Source organism: Bos grunniens, chromosome 10, assembly GCF_055505025.1.
Source record: "Bos grunniens cultivar Pamir isolate PY7600 chromosome 10, Bosgru_T2T1.0, whole genome shotgun sequence".
Classification (NCBI taxonomy): domain Eukaryota; kingdom Metazoa; phylum Chordata; class Mammalia; order Artiodactyla; family Bovidae; genus Bos; species Bos grunniens.
In genome coordinates, this window is record NC_141174.1 from 27,577,835 (window position 1) to 27,599,096 (window position 21,262).

The 21,262-nt window shown below is 38.0% G+C and overlaps 1 protein-coding gene across 6 annotated transcripts in view; it reads left to right on the top strand.

The window, feature by feature from the left end:
• Nucleotides 1–21,262, top strand: part of WDR89 (WD repeat domain 89) — a 79,255-nt gene that overhangs the window by 33,714 nt on the left and 24,279 nt on the right. For 3 of the 6 annotated variants that reach the window (XM_086320360.1, XM_086320361.1, XM_086320362.1), the window contains one exon: nt 12,157–13,467. The exons of 2 other annotated variants lie outside the window; for them this stretch is intronic. In XM_086320360.1, the coding sequence (XP_086176486.1) occupies nt 12,187–13,347 (1,161 nt within the window). In that variant the 5' untranslated portion in view covers nt 12,157–12,186 and the 3' untranslated portion in view covers nt 13,348–13,467. Of the gene's footprint in view, nt 1–9,820; nt 11,287–12,156; nt 13,468–21,262 lie in introns of those variants that run through there. One more of the 6 variants, XM_086320363.1, reaches the window with a different exon arrangement.

The window sequence follows — 21,262 nt, forward strand, 5'->3', positions numbered from 1 at the left end:
TCCAACTTCTCTGCTAACACCTCTTCCCTTAAAAAAATAAGTATAGTGTATGTTTATTATACAGATAACATAGCCTACGGAGAAGGAAATGGCAACCCAGTCCGGTATTCTTGCCTAGGGAATCCTGTGAACCGAGGAGCTTGGTGAGCTGCCATCTGTGGAGTTGCACAGAGTCGGACACGACTAAAGCGACTTAGCAGCAGCAGCAGCAACATAGCCTACACCTATTTCTAAAAAATCTGCTAAGTGCTTATGATAGAGACAGTATAGTATAGGAGTTAATTGTATGTATGGGCTCTGGAACAAAAATACTTGAGTTCAGAAGCCAGCTTTTTCAGAACCTCCCTCCCGCCTCCCACTCCATCCCACCCTCTAGGTTAGCTGCATGTTAGCTGTGCTTTTCTTATCAATTTAATGAACATAATAGTACTTATGGGATTATATCATCATTGTTAAAAATTTTAACAATATGGAAAAAGTACTGAAGAGAAGGCAACATATTCCCTCCATACACACACACATACATATACACATGCACTCCAGATACTTGAAATACATTTTATGAACATTATTCCAAGACCTTTCTTGTGTATATACAGATAAGCTGAACAGAAGCATGCATGAATAGGAAAATTTTTATTAAATATAATATTTACTATTTATATAATATTTATTATTATATATTTTCTGTGAATAGTATTGCATTTAACTTGGGTTTAATTTAAAAAAAATAAAATGAAAGAAATAGCTAGAATGTTGGTGTTTCTTTGATATGAGTTCCTTTGCAAATTCCCTTTGAGTTAACCCAAAGAAAAGATGAATGATATTAAAAATTGGAGTCATTATGCTGTGGAGTTTTTCAAACTACATCTTTCAGGTAGCATCTACATTGACGATTAACTGATGCAGGCAGATGTAGGTTTTTCTATTCTGCAGTTAGCCTTTCATGTGATGATTGGCAGAATCAGACTCCTTTCATTTTATGACTCAACCACTCTTTTTTTTTTTTTTTGGTCACACTGAGCCTTCCTTGCAGTGTTCGGTTTCTCATTGCGGTGGCATCTCTTGCTGCAGAGCACAGACTCTCAGTGTTCGGGCTTCAGTAGTTGTGGCACTCAGGCTTAGTTGCTCTGTGGCTTGTGGGATCCTCCTGGACCAGGGATCGAACCCATGATTCCTGCACTGGCAAGTGGATTCCTATCCACTGCACCACCAGGGAAGCTTGACTCAACCATTCTTTAGGGCCTTGGAATCCTCTGCATCCAGCCAGCAGGTGGGTGAAGAGAAGGTGAAGAAGGCATCACCTTTTGATCACCTGACCCAAATACAACCATTGCTTCACTACTACTGGCAGAAAGTCATCACAGGCTAGGGCTGAGGCAATCTTTGCTGGGGGACCTGGACTCTTTTCCCTTCTGGGATGCCGTGAATGTCCTGTACCAAATCGCAGGTATATCTATTCCTGTGGGCTGCTTCTCATGTCCTAAACTCAGTGTGGAGACCTTAGAAATATAGTAGGCAGCCCTCCTTCACCCTTCTGTACCCTTCACATAGCCATGATACATTTGTCAAAACCAGAAAACACTGGTATAATACTATTGACTAAAGTATAGAATTCATCTGGATTTAACTGGTTTTCCCACTGATATGCTTTTTTTGGTTAAGAATCTAATCAAGAATACCACCAATCTAATCAAAAATACCACCAGTCTCTCAGACCTTCCTTCTTTTTCATGACTTTGAAATTTGAAGAGTACTAGCCACATATTTGTAGGTTGTCCCTCAGTTGAGTTTGATGTTTTCTCAAGAATAGGCTGGGGTTATGAATTTTGGGGGCTTCCCCAGTGGCTCAGGAGAAGGCAATGGCACCCCACTCCAGCACTCTTGCCTGGAAAATCCCATGGACGGAGGAGCCTGGTAGGCTGCAGTCCATGGGGTCGCTAGGAGTCGGACACGACTGAGCGACTTCACTTTCACTTTTCACTTTCATGCATTGAAGAAGGAAATGGCAACCCACTCCAGTGTTCTTGCCTGGAGAATCCCAGGGATGGGGAGCCTGGTGGGCTGCTGTCTATGGGGTCGCACAGAGTCGGACACGACTGAAGTGACTCAGCAGCCAGTGGCTCAGCAGTAAAGAATCTGCCTGCATGTTAATGTATGGCAAAACCAGTACAATATTGTGAAGTAATTAGCCTCCAATTAAAATTAAAAAAAAAAAAAGAATCTGCCTGCAGTGCAGGAGCCACAGGAGACACAAATTCGACCCCGGGGTTGGGAAGATCCCCTGAAGGAGGGCATGGCAACCTACCCCAGTATTCTTGCCTGGAGAATCCCACGGACAGAGAAAACCAGTGGGCTACAGTCCATAGGGTTGCAAAGAGTCGGACACAACTGAAGTGACTTAGCACTCAGACACGTGAAGTTTTGAGAAGAATGTCACAGAATGTCATCACATCACATCAGGGGGCAAGCGACAGCAACATAATTTACCACCAGTGATATTAACCTTGATTGGTTTTTAAGGTGGTATCTTCTGGTTTTCTCTGGTTAAAGTCTCGTTTTACTCTTTCCTTACTCTGTTCTTTGGAAGCAAATAATTAAGTCCAGCCTATACTCTAGGAGAGGAGAGTCATTTATTTTTATCAATACGGATTCATGGCTATTTACTCTTTTTTACCTAACCCAGTGTTATTTTGCTGCTCAAATTGGTCTAGAGTGACCAATGGGAGATCATAGCTCTTGCGTCTTTTTTTTTTTTAATCACTTCTTTACTTTTGGGCACTATTTGTTGCTTTAGGCTCATCTTCTAGTTCCCCTGTCTGAGACCTAGATTCAGGCCATTTTTCCAAGAAGATCAAAGGGTATTTTTAATAGGATAGATATTAAACCTCTCTAATTGGTACCTAACTTAAAGAATCTTGGAGAAGTTGACTGAGAACTTGAGTTTCACTTCAGTGAAAGTATATTTTCTTCTAAAACATATTGAAGTTCATTTACTATTTAGAAATGTATTTTTCATTATGAAATGAAAAAATCTTAAAAAACACTCACTCAATTTGATATGTCAATGGTTTGTTCAGAATTGAGAGTTATTGGTTTGATATTTGTGTTCATGAAATTTTGGGTATTGATTCATTTTTTAAAGAATAGTTTTAATATAAAAGTAACAGACTGCTTTCATTTTTTTTTAAAGCTGCACAATGGTAGTTTTTAAAACGTGAATGTGAAATGAAATAAGGCAAATCAAATGAAAATTTATTAGAAAGGAAATCAATATTTGCTTTTTTTTTTATGCCAAGAATTATGTTCACTACATCCTTCTGTGTTCCATGATTTCTTATGTCCTTGTATCATCACTGTATATTGTAATTGTTTCCTGGTCTTTCTCCCAGCCTTTTGAAGACAGCAAGTGTGTTTCTCATCTGAATCTCCATCATTTAGCATTTTACTTGGCTATAAAAGGCACTCAATATCAAGAATATCCATTTCTATCCCCATTTTAAAGATGAAGAAACTGAGGCTTACAGAGGTTAGGTTAATTTGTACAATGATGACTTTGCTAGTTTGTGGTAAACAAGGATTTGAACTTAGGATGTTTTATTCTTAAACATATTGCTTTTTTATTGTACCACATTGACAGACTATTGACATGCTGGAAATTAATTCACTGCATTATTTCCAAATTGACAATCTCTGAAAGTATTCATAAGAAACATAACATTTGACACCTCCTGCGAGAGGAAAGGGGCTTGAGGACAGAAATGTTCTGGAAAGACATTAGTTTTGGAACCTTTTGAATTTTGAACTGTGGGGCTATTTTAGATATTCAAAAATAGATTAATTTAAAAATACACAGAAACTTAGCAGATAGAGTTTTATATTAAGTTTTAAAATATTGTATCATTTCAGTGGTTCATTTTTTGTTGTTGTTGTTGATGTCTTTAGAATCAAGGATCCTACCAGTATTACTTGGCATAGATTTTTATAGTCTTCTGACAATTCCTTTTTGTATCCAGTTTTTTCCCTTTTATTTTTGGGAAAAAAAAAAAAAACAAGTAAAAAGGTAGGAAAGGGAGAGGATAGAATGATCAAAATCCCTCTTTAAAATGAGTGAAATTTGACTTTTTAAAATATGTTTCCTAAGTCTTTCTTTTAGAAGCCTCTTACATTAAGTCAGAATAATAAACAATGAAATCTTGGTAATAAAACCCAAAAGTAGGAAGTCAAGAAACACCTAGAGTAACAGGCAAATTTGGCCTTGGAATATGGAGTGAAGCAGGACAAAGACTAATAGAATTTTGCCAAGAAAACGCACTGGTCATAGCAAACACCCTCTTCCAACAACACGAGAAGACTCTACACATGGACATCACCAGATGGTCAACATTGAAATCAGATTGATTATATTCTTTGCAGCCAAAGATGGAGAAGCTCTATACAGTCAGCAAAAACAAGACCAGGAGCTGACTGTGGCTCAGGTCACAAACTCCTTATTACCAAATTCAGACTTAAATTGAAGAAAGTAGGGAAAACCACTAGACCATTCAGGTATGACCTAAATCAAATCCCTTATGATTATACAGTGGAAGTGAGAAATAGATTTAAGGGCCTAGATCTGATAGATAGAGTGCCTGATGAACTATGGACTGAGGTTCGTGACATTGTACAGGAGACAGGGATCAAGACCATTCCCATGGAAAAGAAATGCAAAAAAGCAAAATGGCTGTCTGGGGAGGCCTTACAAATAGCTGTAAAAAGAAGAGAAGCATAAAGCAAAGGAGAAAAGGAAAGATATAAGCATCTGAATGCAGAGTTCCAAAGAATAGCAAGAAGAGATAAGAAAGCCTTCTTCAGCGATCAATGCAAAGAAATAGAGGAAAACAACAGAATGGGAAAGACTAGAGATCTCTTCAAGAAAAGTAGAGTTACCAAGGGAACATTTCATGCAAAGATAGGCTCGATAAAGGACAGAAATGGTATGGACCTAACAGAAGCAGAAGATATTAAGAAGAGGTGGCAAGAATACACAGAAGAACTGTACAAAAAGATCTTCACAACCCAGATAATCACAATGGTGTAATCACTCACCTAGAGCCAGACAACCTGGAATGTGAAGTCAAGTGGGCCTTAGAAAGCATCACTACGAACAAAGCTAGTGGAGGTGATGGAATTCCAGTTGAGCTATTTCAAATCCTGAAAGATGATGCTGTGAAAGTGCTGCACTCAATATGCCAGCAAATTTGGAAAACTCAGGAGTGGCCACAGGACTGGAAAAGGTCAGTTTTCACTCCAGTCCCAAAGAAAGGCAATGCCAAAGAATGCTCAAACTACCGCAAAACTGCACTCATCTCACATGCTAGTAAAGTAATGCTCAAAATTCTCCAAGCCAGGCTTCAGCAAAATGTGAACCGTGAACTTCCAGATGTTCAAGCTGGTTTTAGAAAAGGCAGAGGAACCAGAGAGCACTTTGTCCTTTCTTGGTTTTCATGGTGGAAGAATAAGGCTCATGGATTTTAGCCAGTGGTTCAGTATTAGGCTTCTCTGGTGGCTCAGAGGTTAAAGCGTCTGCTTGCAATGCAGGAGACCTGGGCTCAATCCCTGGGTCGGGAAGATCCCCTGGAGAAGGAAATGGCAACCCACTCCAGTATTCCTGCCTGGAGAATCCCATGGACGGAGGAGCCTGGTGGGCTACAGTCCATGGGGTTGCAAAGAGTCAGACACGACTGAGCGACTTCACTTTCACTTACTATAGCCTTTTTCCATGTTGGTGTGCTTTTTGGCAATCATCCTGCTCCCTTTTTTCTCCATCTGCTTATGCTGATGTGTAATTCCTCCTCTCAAAGCCTAATAGGCATATTCTTTAATTAAAGTCAACACTAATATTTTAGTACTTACACAGAAGAATAGCATAGAATTGAAATGAACACAGGTTCACAGGTTTTGAAGTTACAATTTGGATTTCAGATCAAACTCCCCCTGTATTTTCCGCTTATTACCTGTGAGAGCATTGGCAAGTTACTCAGTTTTTCTGAGCTTCAGTTTCTTCTGTGAAGTGGTGATAATAATGCCTATCTCATAGGGTTAAATGATTAAGATTAAAAAAAAAAAAATACTAGATGTACGTTTCCAGCACACAGTCTAGCATTTGTTGAACTCCAGTTATGATTGTTTTCTTCTCTACAAGCCTCTGCCGTCCTCGCCCACCTTGCCAATTGTTTTAGTATTATTGTAGTTATGTTATTAATGTGGGTTGTGTTGTTGTTAAAGACCATCCCGGAATGACTTTTCTCATTTAGCTTCTCCCTACATTTAGGACATTAGCTGAATCTCTGCATTTTACCATCATCAGAGTTCCTTGTGGTCAATGGGCAATATTAAGTATGAGCTGTGGGGAATTGGATTTTCTGACCCAAGTCTGATAAATTGTTTCAAAAGAAAACTAGTCGTTTATCCAACATATAGTTTAAATACAACTGTTATTCTTTAGTAGAAAACTGTAATAGTATTTGTTGCTTATGCTGTCAGATCTTTCAAGTATGATGAACATTCATACTGGAAAGATAGAAATGCATCTATTTCTAAACATACTGCTCATTTCTGACTTCCTACACAGTAATACATGGCCAAGGATTTTTAGTATAGTGCCTTTTGTAATCAATAGTTTCTAAATAGGTATAAAATGTGTGTTTTCTTTTAATACTTTTTTCCATCTTGTTTAAATGGGAAAGAAAGCTACTTCCTCTTCCATTATCTGCTTCCCTGTGGCTCAGCTGGTAAAGGATACGCCTGCTATGCAGGAGACCTGGGTTCGATCCCTAGGTTGGGAAGATCCCCTGGAGAAGGGAAAGGCTACCCACTCCAGTATTCTGGCCTGAAGAATTCCATGGACTTCTTCTATAGTCCATGGGGTCGCAAAGAGTTGGACACAACTGAGTGACTTTCACTTCCATTATGGAATTATTTAAGCTAGCTAGGCTGTCCCTCAGATTTCATATTCAAACTTGGTCAATTCAAAAATAAGAGGAATGCCTAGTTGCAGTTAGATGTATTTATAATGTACTTTATATATAGAAATAACACTTTATTAGGTTTATTTTAATAGGAAATAAAATGAACATTTTGATTGATAAAGATAACTTAACTCTTACTAAGGCAAAAGCCCCAGAAGAAATACTTAATGTTTAGGGATGTTGTTATCAAGTAAATCAGCTCTCAGTTATCTAAGGACTGTTCCTCAGATTAGAGATTAATGAGCATTTTCCATCTAGTGTGTTTCAAGATGGCTTAATGAAAACTTTTTAGCCAACATGGCTTTAGACTCTACTGAACTTCCTTTATCTGGACTTCTCCTCCTCGTCTCTTCTCCGTATTGGGAAAGTACAAAGTGCAGTGTGATTTAAGAGGTGGTGGCAGTAACTGCCTTCCCTTCTCTTTCTGTTCTGTTCTCTTTTGGGCTTATCTTCATTCCTCTTCTTTTCTCCTCCCTATTCTTTGCTTCAGTATTCTTTTCTGTTCTTTTCTATGTGTGCCGTTTTTCATTTGTGTGTGTGCATTAGTATAAGAAAGGCGTCCTCAGCTCTCACTAGCCTCTTGAGATCTAAAATGCTGACTTAGCTTCCTTTTATGTATCTAACAGAAACAAATAGGGAAAATATTAAAATTATGGTTAATCTTATTTGTTTTCTTTATACATTTTTGTTAGGTTGAACCGTATAAAGTTGTCAATATTGTTTTGATCTCCAGAAATAGATTGAACCTTATACTTCAGTTAGTAGCCTGCAGCAAAAGATTTGAAAAGGGATTGGATGAGAGCCTGAATAGGAGAATTGGATATTCCCCAGAGATTCTGGCTTAGGTAATTGAGTAGATGAGAGTGTTGTCATGGTGCCAATACCATCGACCAACATGGAGAACATTGAAAAGCATAATTTGGTTTTACTTTTAAGGAGAATGTTTCATGGAGGGGAAGCATAAATAATCAATTTAACTTGGAGTTGTAGTGGGATTCAAGGAGAGATGGCTAGTTGACACTTGGAAATACGGACTTGTAAATAGATGAGCTCATTGGCATGTAGGTGGCACTTGAAAACATGAATTTCAATGAGGTTACTAAGTGAGAAGAAAAGAGAGACTATGGCTTATCTTGAGGAATGGGAAGAGAATCATGCCAAAAAAAAAAAAACCCTCAGATAAGGGCATACACAGAAGTAAAAAGGTTTATTTATCATTTTACAATGATTCATTAGTGTGTAAAATTAAGATTAACTGTGTAACCTTGGAAGTTATATTTCAAATATGGCTCATTTGCATAGGCATATTAATGTGTTAAAACATAAGTCAGAGGTTTTCATCTTTTCCCAAGGAGGTTAAAGTAATATTTTACTGTTTGTATCTGTGGATGAATGAATATAAGCTCTATAATACTGAGAGCATTGTGGGATCTACCTGTCTTCTAACATCTTTCTCTTTTTTTGAAGCACTGTACTGCATTTAAACGGTGTGTCAGGTGGAACACTACTGAGATTGTTACCATTACTGCTGTCTTAAAATGTTGGTTTGCTGTAGCATTCCATCTGGGCCCCACTCTGCCTGCATCATCGATCCCAGAATCCTTTGGATTAAAGCCTTGTAGGGGACTGTTCCAATGCGAAACAGACTCTCTGGGCAACACTGTTGGGGGGAGGAGTACAGCACTGCTATATTGCTTGGGGGTAGCAGTGCACAGCCGTAGTCCTATAACTTACTGTTAACTTAAAAGTCACATTCAGCTTTCTTATTGCTTAAAATTCTCATCAATCTGATATTTCATAGGCAGAGATCAATATGAAACAGTAGCAAAGAATTCTTTTGTAATCTTATTAACACTTTGATTATTTCAAGAATGGGTAGTTTTTTTTTATCTGGAATTAAAAAGGATTTTTTCCTTGAAGTGTGTAGGCAGTATACTCTTAAGTGAACATACATTTTAGGACCTATTTGAATAGCTTGTAGTAAAACAAAAAAAAAAAATTATGTTAAATAATGTTTCTTTCACAAATATAAAGTCTTTATATTTCCTTTTTGTGCTTTATTTAAAGTACTGCTAAAGAATGCCATTATGTTACTAATTTCCATAAGCAGAGCTCTCCCTGCAAACATACAGACATATGAGATATCATTTTAGGTTTATTCTGCTTCTCCTGGAGCTCTTCAGCTCTTTATGCATGAAAGCTGAATCAAGTATTCATTCATTTATTCAACAACCATATTGATAACAAAAAAAGCAAGAAAATCAGGTAAAATCAAGTTTTTCAAAAATATTAAGTGAAAAGAGCAAATTGTAGCAAAGATAACATATAAATGTGATGCCATTTTTAGAATTTCTTACTCAGAAGTTGTATCTATCGTTTCATTTGTTTAAATAAAAAACTGAGGCAAATATGGCAAAATGTTAACATCTGTTAAATCTAGGTAATCCAGTATTTGAGTATGTTTCCTTTTTTCTACACTTCTGTGTACATTTGAAATAGTTCATAATTAAAGCATTTTTAATTTTTTATTTAACAAAATGGGCAATATGATAGGGAGTGACCAGCCACTTCAGGTTGGTTGATCAGGGAGGTTCTCTCTGGGGAGGTAACATATTGAGACCTGAATAACAGGCAGGAGTTAATCACACAAAAAATGTACAGATAGTATTCCAGACAGAGAAGTAGCTACTGCCACAGTCCTGAGACAGAAGCATGACGTGTTCAAGGAGAGAAGGCCATTTAACCTATCTGGTTATAAAACCAACAATTATGCTGTGGAGGTAAATGATCTTCTAGTCTCTGAATACTTAAAGGAAGCTCACTATTTTCGGACTTAGTTTATTCTTATACAGAGTTGTTCCGTGTAGGGACTTACGGACTAATTGTGATAATGACATATCAAAAGCACACAGAAGCTGGCCTGAGGAGTTTCTCAGTGGTCAGGTCAGAGACAGTTTGAGCACCAGCAACTTAAGGAAGTGATCAAAGTTGTTATTATGAGCCTCTATGATGTGATGCAGTAAGAAGTCCCCAGCATCACGTAACAGAGAAGGCGATGGCACCCCATTCCAGTACTCTTGCCTGGAAAATCCCATGGATAGAGGAGCGTGGTAGGCTGCAGTCCATGGGGTTGTGAAGAGTCGGACACAACTGAGCAACTTCACTTTCAGTTTTTACTTTCATGCACTGGAGAAGGAAATGGCAACCCACTCCAGTGTTCTTGCCTGGAGAATCCCAGGGACAGGGAAGCCTGGTGGGCTGCCGTCTATGGGGTCACTCAGAGTCGGACACGACTGAAGTGACTTAGCAGCAGCAGTAACAGCAGCATCACATAAATTGTATCCCTGATAACAATGTTAAACTGGAATCTAATCTCGAAGAGGAGACAATTAGAAAAATCTAGAATATAGGACATTTTATGAGACAACTGGCTGGACTTTTTGAAAAATTCAATGTTAAGAAAACAGAAGATTGGGGAGGTTCTCTGTGTCAAAGTATTTAGAAGTGAAATGATATTTTGTCTGCAGTTCACTTTCAAATAGCTCATCAAAAATGCATGTGTCTGTGTTTATAGAGATAGAAGAAAACAAGTTGGTGATCCTCGGAGGTGAAAGACTGTGTGTATGTGTGTGGGTGTCCATTGTACTGTTCTTTCAACTTTTGTTAAGTTTTAAAATGTTCAAAATTTAAAGCTGGAGAAGATGCTTATTCTTCTTTTGAACCTCAATCCAGCTTTTAATATTTTTTGCCTGTTGTTTTAATTGTGCTGTTTGGAGCCACTCGGATAGATTTGCATTCTCTACCATGTGGTGTTAGTGTTATTGGTAATGGTGATCCTGGTCATTTTTATGTAACATTTGTTGAATGCATACCATGATATGCCAGACACATAATTTCAGTTAATCTTTCTAACCACTCTTGAGTTCATATTCATTTCTCCTTGTAAAGATGAAAAGACAGACAGCTAAAAAGCTATCATTAAAGCAACAGAAAAAAAAAAGCATTTCATCTTACGAATGAAAATGTGAATTTGTGAGGCTGGCAAGAATATTCATTTGGTGAAACCAAGATAGAAAAACTTGGGATAAAGTCACTAGACTTTATGCATATTTTTCTGGCCTGGAACTTGTTCTATATACAACCTACCATTGAGAAGCAATCTGGTGTGGTGGTGAAGATCACCGTTTCTGAAGCCGGAATGCCTGGGTTCAAATTCCAGCTCTACCATTTGCAAGCTGCTCCTGCCTGAGAAGCACATCTCTGCAATTCCTACTGGGTACCTCTATTAGCTTTTTTTATCACTGCTGTAACAAATTACTGCAAAATTGGTGGCTTGAAATGACATACATTTTTTATAGCTCTGGAGGTCAGAAGTTCAAAATGGGTCTCACTGGGCTAAAATCAAGGATTAGCAGAGTTGCACTTTCACGTGGAGGCTCTAAAGGAAGCTATTTCCTTGCCTCTTCCACTCTCTAGAGGCCACCCAATTATTGGCTTCCCGTGCCCAAACCAGTAATGTATCTCTCTGAACCTTTCTTCCACAGGAACATCTCCCATTGATTCTCATATTCTGCCTGCTTCTACTTTTAAGGGCACTGGTGATTACTTTGGGTTCACCCAGATAATCCTCAATAATCTATTTTAATGTCAACTGATTAGCAACCTTAATTCCATTTACGACCTCAATTCGTCTTTGCCATGTAACCTAACATACTCATAGGTTCCTGGGATGAAGGCATGAACATCTTTGAGGGACTATATTTCTGCCAACACATCTGTGTTAGATTCTATAACTGTATAAGGTAGCTGGGGCCAGGAGAAGATGATCCCAAAGTAGAGATCCTGGCTAATGCTGAGGACCATGAGTAGGACCAATAATTAGGTTTGAGCTGAAAGGAATTACTAAGCAATGTATGTACATGTACATACATTTTTATAATCTCTTACTGGCAGTAGATTCAGTATATAAAAAGTGGTTGAATTAGAAGGAAGCAGCTGAGTTTTAGTTACATCATGGTAGGGGAATGATTAAAATATTAGATTTTATTTCTGTTTTCTTGTGCCAGCTCTCAGAGGGAAATGTTCTTGATTTAATTACAATGTAGAGACACTTTGGGTTTAATTTCAATTTTTGTTTTTATTACAGATTTTTACTACCCTTGGATGCACTCCTGATATGGAGAAGATTGAAGAACAATTTGCCAACTTGAACATTGTTAAACGTTCCTCAGAAACTAAAGAGCCTACTTACCTGCTTGGCATAGACACATCAAAGACTGTACAAACAGAAAAAGGAAGCTTGGTTGCTGTTTTGTGTTCTAATGGATCAATCAGAATACATGATAAAGAAAGGTTAAATGTAATACGAGAATTTAGAGGGTATCCTGGACTTAATGGAGTCAAGTTTGCGAATTCCCATGACAGTGTGTATTCCTCATGCACTGATGGCACTGTGAAGTGTTGGGATGCTCGACTGGCCAGTGGAAAACCTGTCCAGCTGTTCAAGGGTTACCCTTCCAATATTTTTATCAGTTTTGATATCAGCTCTAATGATCATGTCATTTGTGCTGGTACAGAAAAAGTTGATGATGATGCGTTGTTGGTATTTTGGGATGCAAGAATTAATTCTCAGGACTTGTCTACTACCAAAGAGCCACTTGGTGCATATTCAGAGACACATAGTGATGATATCACTCAAGTACGTTTCCATCCCAGTAATCCAAACATGGTAGTCTCAGGTTCAACTGATGGCCTGGTAAATGTATTTGATATTAGTGCGGATAATGAAGACGATGCACTGGTCACAACCTGTAACTCAGTTTCATCAGTAAGTTTTATTGGTTGGTCTGGGAAAGATTATAAACAGATTTACTGCATGACACATGATGAGGGATTTTGTTGGTGGGATCTTAATCATCTGGATACAGATGAACCAATTACATGTTTGAACGTTCCTGATGTCAGAGAAGTAATTAACGTGAAAGAAGGGATTTTGGACTATTTGATTGGTGGACTATATCATGAAAAGACGGACAAATTGTTTGTTGTCGGAGGGACAAACACAGGAATTATTCGCATAATGAACTGTATGACATCAGGATTGGTCCATGTGACCAGCCTTCAAGGAGGGCATGCTGCTACGGTCCGGTCCTTCTGTTGGAATATGCAGGATGATTCTTTGCTAACTGGAGGAGAAGACGCACAGTTGTTACTTTGGAAACCTGGAGCAGTAGAGAAGACATTTACAAAGAAAGACAGCATGAAAATAGCATCCTCTGTACACCAGCGAGTTCGCGTTCACAGTAATGATTCTTATAAGAGAAGAAAAAAGCAATGATGTTACATTGGGCGTTTACTTGATAGGTTTTATAGTTGCAAATAATTATTTCTGTGTACTACCTGTGGTAGACATGTTAAAAGCTCATATATAAATAAAAACAAGCCAGTTAGCAAACAATCCTGGGAAATGCTGAGAATGGTTTAATTCAAGTCTTCGTGTATTCTAAAATTATTTTTTTAAAGCTGCCAGTTGAGTATATAATCAGTGAGTTGAAAGTAAAATTACATTCCTCATTTTAAAAACCCATCTGTTGAATTAGTAAATGTTGGGTTTGAAGAAATAGCTTTGATAAGGGTTTTTTAGAAGTAGATGGCTGGTGTGACTTTTAAAAACAGGTGGTTTGGGTTGTATTTTTTAAGCTCAATTTTTTACTTTTTTAATCATCTTTATTATTTATAAAACCAAATAAGACTTTTTTCTTTATTTGAGAAGCCCCCACTTGCTTAATACATGTAGACTACACTAGCATTGTAAGTTGAGTTGCAAAATCATGTTCAACTCTTTGCGACCTCATGGACTGCAGCATGCCAGCCTTCCCTGTCCTTCACTGTCTCCCAGGGTTTGCTCAAATTCATATTCATTGAGTCAGTGATGCTATCCAACCATCTCATCATTTGTCATCCTCGTCTCCTTTTGCCTTCAGTCTTTCCAGCATCAGGGTCTATTCCAGTAAGTCAGCTCTTTACATCAGGTAGCCAAAGTATTAGAACTTCAGCTTCAGCATCAGTCCTTCCAGTGACTATTCAGGTTGATTTTCCTTGACTGGTTTGATCTCCCTATAGTCCAAGGGACTCTCAAGAGTCTTCTCCAACACCACAGTTCAAAAGCGTCAGTTCTTTGGCACTCAGCCTCCTTTATGGTCCAACTGTCACATCCGTACATGACTACTGGAAAAACCATAGCTTTGACTAGACAGACCTTTGTTGGCAAAGTGATATCTCTGCTTTTTAACATGCTGTCTAGATTTGTCATCGCTTTTCTTCCAAGAAGCAAGTGTCTTCTAATTTCATGGTTGCAGTCACCATCTGCAGTGATTTTGGAGCCCAAAAAAATAAAGTCTGTCACTGTTTCCACTTTTGCCCCTTCTATTTGCCATGAAGTGATGGGACTGGATGCCATGATCTTAGTTTTTTGAATGTTGAATTTTAAGCCAGCTTTTTCACTCTCCTTCCTCCAGCCTGGCATTTCATATAATGTGCTCTATATATGAGCTTCCCTTGTAGTTCAGTCTGTAAAGAACCTGCCTGCAGTGCAGGAGACCTGGGTTCAATTTCTGGGTCGGGAAGATCCCCTGGAGAAGGCAGTGGCAACCCACTCCAGTATCCTTGCCTGGAAATCTCATGGACACGAGCCTGGTGGGCTGCAGGCCATGGGGTCACAAAGAGTTGGGCACTACTGAGCGACTAACACTTACTCTATAAGTTAAATAAGCAGGGTGACAATATACAGCCTCGTCTTACTCCTTTCCCAATTTTGAACCAGTCATTTGTTCCATGTAGGATTCTAACTGTTTCTTCTTGACTTGTATACAGATTTCTCGGGAAACAAGTAAGGTGGTCTGGTATTCCCATTTCCTTAAGTGTGTGTGTGAGTCACTCAGTTGTGTCTCACATGCGTTTGAGACCCCATGGACCATAGCTCAGCAGGCTCCTCTGTCCATGGAATTCTCCAGGCAAGAATACTGGAGTGGGCACCATTCCCTTCTCCAGTGGATCTTTCCAACCCAGGGATTGAACCTGGGTCTCCCGCATTGTGGGCAGATTCTTTACTGTCTGAGCCACCAGAGAAATATTTTCCACAATTTGTTGTGATCCCCACAGTCAAAAAAAAAGCAGACTGGTGGCACTAGTAGTAAAGAACCCGCCTGCCAATTCAGGAGACATAAGAGATGTGGGTTTGATCTGTGGGTTGGGAAGATCCCCTGGAGGAGGAAATGGTAACTATATCTTTTCCTGGAAAATCCCATGGACAGAGGAGCCTGGCAGGCTACAGTTCATGGGGTCACAAAGAGTCAGACACTACTGAAGTGACTTAGCACTAAAGTCAAGACTTTAGTGTAGTCAATGAAGCAGAAGTTTATGCTTTTCTGGAAACCTGTTGCTTTTTCTATGATCCAGTGAATGTTGGCAATTTGATCTCTGGTTCCTCTGCCTTTTCTAAACCCAGCTTGTACATCTGGAAGTTTTTGGTTTACATACTGCTGAGGCCTAGCTTGAAGGATTTGAGCATAACCTTACTAGCATGGGAAATGAGCACAGCTGTGCAGTAGTTTGAACATTCTTTGGCATTGCCCTTCTTTGGGATTGGAATGAAAACTGACCTTTTCCAGTCCGGTGGCCACTGCTGAGCTTTCCAAATTTGCTGACATATTGAGTGCAGCACTTCAACAGCATCATCTTTTAGGTTTTTAAATAGCTCAGCTGGAATTCTATCACCTCCACTAGCTTTGTTTGTAGTAATGCTTCCTAAGGCCCACTTGACTTCACACTCCAGGATGTTTGGCTCTAGATAAGTGAACACACATTGTAGTTATCCGTGTCATTAAGACTCTTTTTGTATAGTTCTGTCTATTCTTTCCACCTCTTAATCTCTTCTGCTTCTGTTAGGTCTTTACTCTTTCTGTCCTATTTATATTTAAATACACTGACATATTTAAATATAAATACTCTAAATAGAATTAAACTTTTTCAGAAATAGTGATTTTCATTTTTGAGAAAAGTATATTTAGTAAATTTGCATTTATACTTTTAATACTATTTGCATTTTTGAGAAAAATATGTTGAGTAAATTTGCATTAGTACTTTTAATATTATTGGTTAAACAGGTATTTCACTGATGAAAAGGAAAATATCTTGCAAAATTCGTTTTGAAACTCAAAGTAAATATACAAAAGTGAAAGTATTTATAAAGCAGAATGACTTTTTAGTTTCAAAAGATTCCAATATTTTGTGATAAAATTTTCTTCTAAAGTGTTTCCTCCATCCATAATTTTAAACTTGAGTTTTTGTTTACTGCTAATTTTTCCATACTTCCTTTTAACTATTTCTCCAAAGAATCTTAGTTAAAAAGTTGATCCTTCTAAAGGTTTGGTACCTTATCTATGAGACTGTAGCACTAGGGGAAATTTTTTTTCTATAGAACATTTGTAACTTAAATTTAGATATGATCTAACTTAACTCAAGTGAGACTGAACAGTAAGTGAAAGTGAAAGTCTCTCAGTAGTGTCCGACTCTTTGCGACCCCATGGACTATATAGTCCATGGAATTCGAGTCAGAATACTGGAGTGGGTAGCCTTTCCCTTCTCCAGGGAATCTTCCAAACCCAGGGATCATACCTGGATCTCCTGCATTGCAGGCAGATTCTTTACCAGCTGAGCCACAAGGGAAGCCCACACAATGGATAAGTAACTATTAAACATATTAAAAATACATGATTCTTATTTCAAGAAATTCAACTATGCTTGGTATTATCCAAACCATACACCTGAGGGTAACTTAGGACTTTTCGTTTTTCTCTTAATCACTCACCAAGTCCTGTGCCATTCTACTTCCTAATAGAAGTAGAAACTTGTCATCCTTTTTTTTTGCTTTACCCCTACCACTACTGCCTTAGGTAAGACTTCCATCATTTCTCTCCAAGATTATAGACTTTTATCTACTCCAGTTCATTTTCTCTACTCTTCTTGACTGAACATCAAAAACACAGGTTTGATAATGCCTCATGCTGCTTAAAATCTTTGATACATTTAGATCTTTTGATAGAGGACTATGTAAAAATGAAAAGCCATGTTTTTAACATATTTAGGATATGAGGTAATGCTGACTATGGTGTAAGTGGGAAAAAATTCAATTATTAAAATGAAATAAGAGGCTATCCCAGAACTTGTCTTCAGGTTGAAAGGCCCAACAAGACTGTCAAGTGTAATGACAATAATAAGACCACCCAATTTTTTCAATGGTCAAAGGATCTGAATAGACATTTCTCCAAAGAAAATATACAAGTGGTCAATAAACACACAAAAAAGGATGCTTAATATCATTAGTCAGTAGGGAAATGCAAATTGAAACCACAATGAGATACCATTTCACACCCACTAGGATGGCTATAATTAAAAAAAAAAAAGTATTGGTGAGAGTGTAGAGAAAGCTTCACACACTGCTTTTAGGAATATAAAATGGTATAGCTGCAGTCTGACAACTCTTCAAACAGTTGCTATTTGATAAAACAGTTTCACTCCTAGGTATATGCTGAAGAGAATTGAAAACAAATCCACACAAAAACTTGTATGTGAATATTCATAACAGTATTCACAATAACCAAAAGAGGGAAATTCAAATATCCATCAGTTGATGAATGGATAAAAGTATACATATGATGCAATATTATGCATCCATGAAAAGGAAAGAAATATTCATCCATGTACATATGCTACAACCCTGATGAATCTTGAAAATACACTACGTAAAGATAGCCACAAAAGACTACATATGTATGATTCCATTTACATCAAATTTTCAGAATAGTCAAATCTATAAAGTGAACATATATACAGTATTTGCCTGGGGCTGGGAGGTGGGGGGAAAATGGGAGGGTTGATGGCTGATTGCTGATAGGATTTCTTTTGGGGATGATGAAAATATTCAAAAATTGATTGTGGTTATGGTTGCATAACTCTGGGCATATTAAAAACTATTAAATTGTACACTTCAAATAAATGAATTATATGTGAAATACATCTGAATAAAGCTGTTGCAAAAAAAAAAAAAAGATATACCAAACAGATATGAACCAAAAAGCTAGGTGGCAATCTTAAGTATTGACAAGTGGAATTTACAAATGTAATTATTGACAAATGTACCATTGATTCCAAAATCAGATGAAAATGAAGAAAAAGGCTTATTTTGTTTGTTATGAATATATATTCACAATTTAAAATATTAGCTACCAAATCTAATGGTGTATTTTTTAAAAACATGATAAATAGGGTTTATCTGAGGGATGCTAGGGTGACTCAACATCAGAAAATCTATCAGAGTGATAGACAAAGAGTAACATAGAAAAACACGTGGTAAGGCTTCATACCTATTTATGAAAAATCTAAACCTCAAGCTATCAGTAGAATAATTTTAACTTGGTTAAAGTTTATATATACAAAATACGCACTAAATGTTATTCTTAGTGGAGAAATGTTAGATTAAAATACATCTTCTTTGAAGAATTGAGACCGGAATGCAATGAGGAAGCCTGTTGGAGTAGTACAGATTCTGGCTAATACTATAAGGAACGATTTAAAAAAACTATAATGTGTAAGGATTGGAAGAGAAGAGGGGGAAAAAAAACTCCTTTGCAAATAAAAAATACCTGAAAAATCCAACAGTCAGCAAACTATTTGAACTATAAAGAGGTTCAGCAAAGTTGCCAGAGGACGGTCAGTCTACAAAAATCCAAACATCATTTAACAAAAGCAAAAGTTAAAAACTATCCCAGAATTGACCAAGATTATAGGATATCTATTTGAAAGTGAAAGTGAAGGTTGCTCAGTGGTGTCCAACTCTTTGTCGGACAAAGAGTCCAGGCCAAAATACTGGAGTGGGTAGCCTATCCCTTTTCCAGTGGATCTTCCTGACCCAGGAATTGAACCAAGGTCTCCTGCATTGTAGGTGGATTCTTTATCAGCTACCAGGGAAGCTACTGTACGGCCAGAGAACAATGCAAATGAATAGAACTCAGAGATAAAGCATGGATGTATAGCAACGTAATATTTTATAAAGGTGACATAATGAAAAAGGAAAGTTTTTTCATTAAGTTATTTAGAGGATACTAGCTAACTATATTTGAGAAGGAAATGACAACCCACTCCAGTACTCTTGCCTGGAAAATCCCATGGATGGAGGAGCCTGGTGGGCTACACTCCATGGGGTCGTGAAGAGTTGGACACGACTGAGCGACTTCACTTTCACTTTTCGCTTTCATGAATTGGAGAAGGAAATGGCAACCCACTCCAGTGTTCTTGCCTGGAGAATCCCAGGGATGGAGGAGCCTGGTGGGCTGCTGCCTATGGGGTTGCACAGAGTCGGACACAACTGAAGCGACTTAGCAGCAGCAGCAGCTTACTATATAGAGAAAAACAAAACTAGATTCCTTAAATGATAAATGTCATTCAGTTGATAAGCCTTGTCCAAATCTTGTGACCCCGTGAATTGCAGCATGCCAGGATTCCCTGTCCTTCACCAACTTTCTGAGTTTGCTCAGACTCATGTCCATTGACTTAGTGATGCCATCCAACCATCTCATCCTCTATTGTCCTCTTCTCCACTTGCCCTCAATCTTTCCCAGCGTCAGGGTCTTTCCAATGAGTCAGCTCTTCACATCAGGTACCCAAGGTATTTGGAGCTTCAGATTTAGCATCAGTCCTTCCAATGTATATTCAGTGTCAATTTCCTTTAGGATTGACAGGTTTGATCTCCTTGCTGTCCAAGGGAATTTCAAGAATCTCCTCCAGCACCACAGTTTGAAAGCATCAACTCTTTGGTACTCAGCCTTTACAGTCCAACTCTTATATCTGTGCATGACTACTGGAAAAACCATAGTTTTGACTATATGGACCTTTGCCGGCAAAGTGATGTCTCTGCTTTTTAATACTCTGTCTAGGTTTGTAGTAGCTATTCTTTCAAGGAGCAAGTGTCTTAATTTCATGGCTGCTGGGACTGTCCGCGTTGATTTTGAAGCCCAAGAAAATGATATCTGACACTGTTGCTGCATTTTCCCCATCTATTTGCCATGAAGTGATAGGACCAGATGCCATGATCTTAAATGAGACGAGCTCTAATTTAGAGGTGGTAAATGGCTTCTTAAACTTCAAAAGTATAGAGTATAAGGCAGAAAAAATATTATTGTATCAAAATTAAGCATTTCTGGTCACAAAAGATCTATAGATAAATGACAGATGGAAGAAAAGATACTTGGAATCAATGAGTGGTTAAATGTAGACTATAGAAGGAATTCTGCAAATCAATAAGGGAAAATACCAATGGAAAAACTAGCAATAAATATATAAAGGCAAATTTCAGATGAAACCCACAAAAATTGTCAAACTTCTTAGCAATCAGAAAAATGAAGACTTAATCACTGTATATCTTTTATAATTAAAAAAATTAGGAAACTGATACCAAAATGTTAGAGACATGTGGGCACAGAGGAATCCTACTGCACTGCTGATGGGAGTGTAGACACACAGATACAGCTATTCTGGAGAGCAAAAGCACATGTTCATGTACCCTCTGACCTAGCCATTACACTGCGATGTGATAGCCCAAAGATATTTGCATCCAGGTTCATTATTGGGCATTGTTTGTGATGTCATAGAGTAGTAGACAATCTGGATATGCATCCCTGGGAAACAGGTAAAAATGTGATGGATGTACACCATGAAGTATTCTGCAACATTTAACAAGCCACAAACTAGATCTATATACTTCAGACATATGGCTTAATCATAAAAATATAGTACCCAATGAAAGAGTAAGAAATGGAATGCATGTGTGGGAAAACCATTTATATAAATTTAAAATATACAAAAAGCAATTCACATTTTGCAAGCACATACAGACGATTATACAGGTTAATCACCATAGGGTGGTTGCCGCGTATGGAAGGAGAAAGTAATGGAAGAGGGTTCAGAAACAGGGAGAACGAGAGAAGGAGGAGAGAAAGCAAAGACAATAAGTTTAACAGGAAAGAAAAGAAGATCACATTGATGGGCTATTACAACCCCTTTCTGCAGTTTGTGGGTCATCTGCTTGGCGGCTATATGGTGAGTGGCATTAATGGCCACCTCCTCCAAAGGGGGTTATGCTACAGGCTGTGTCACCCACGTAGCTGCATCCTTCCTTCCAAGGACATTCCTATTCT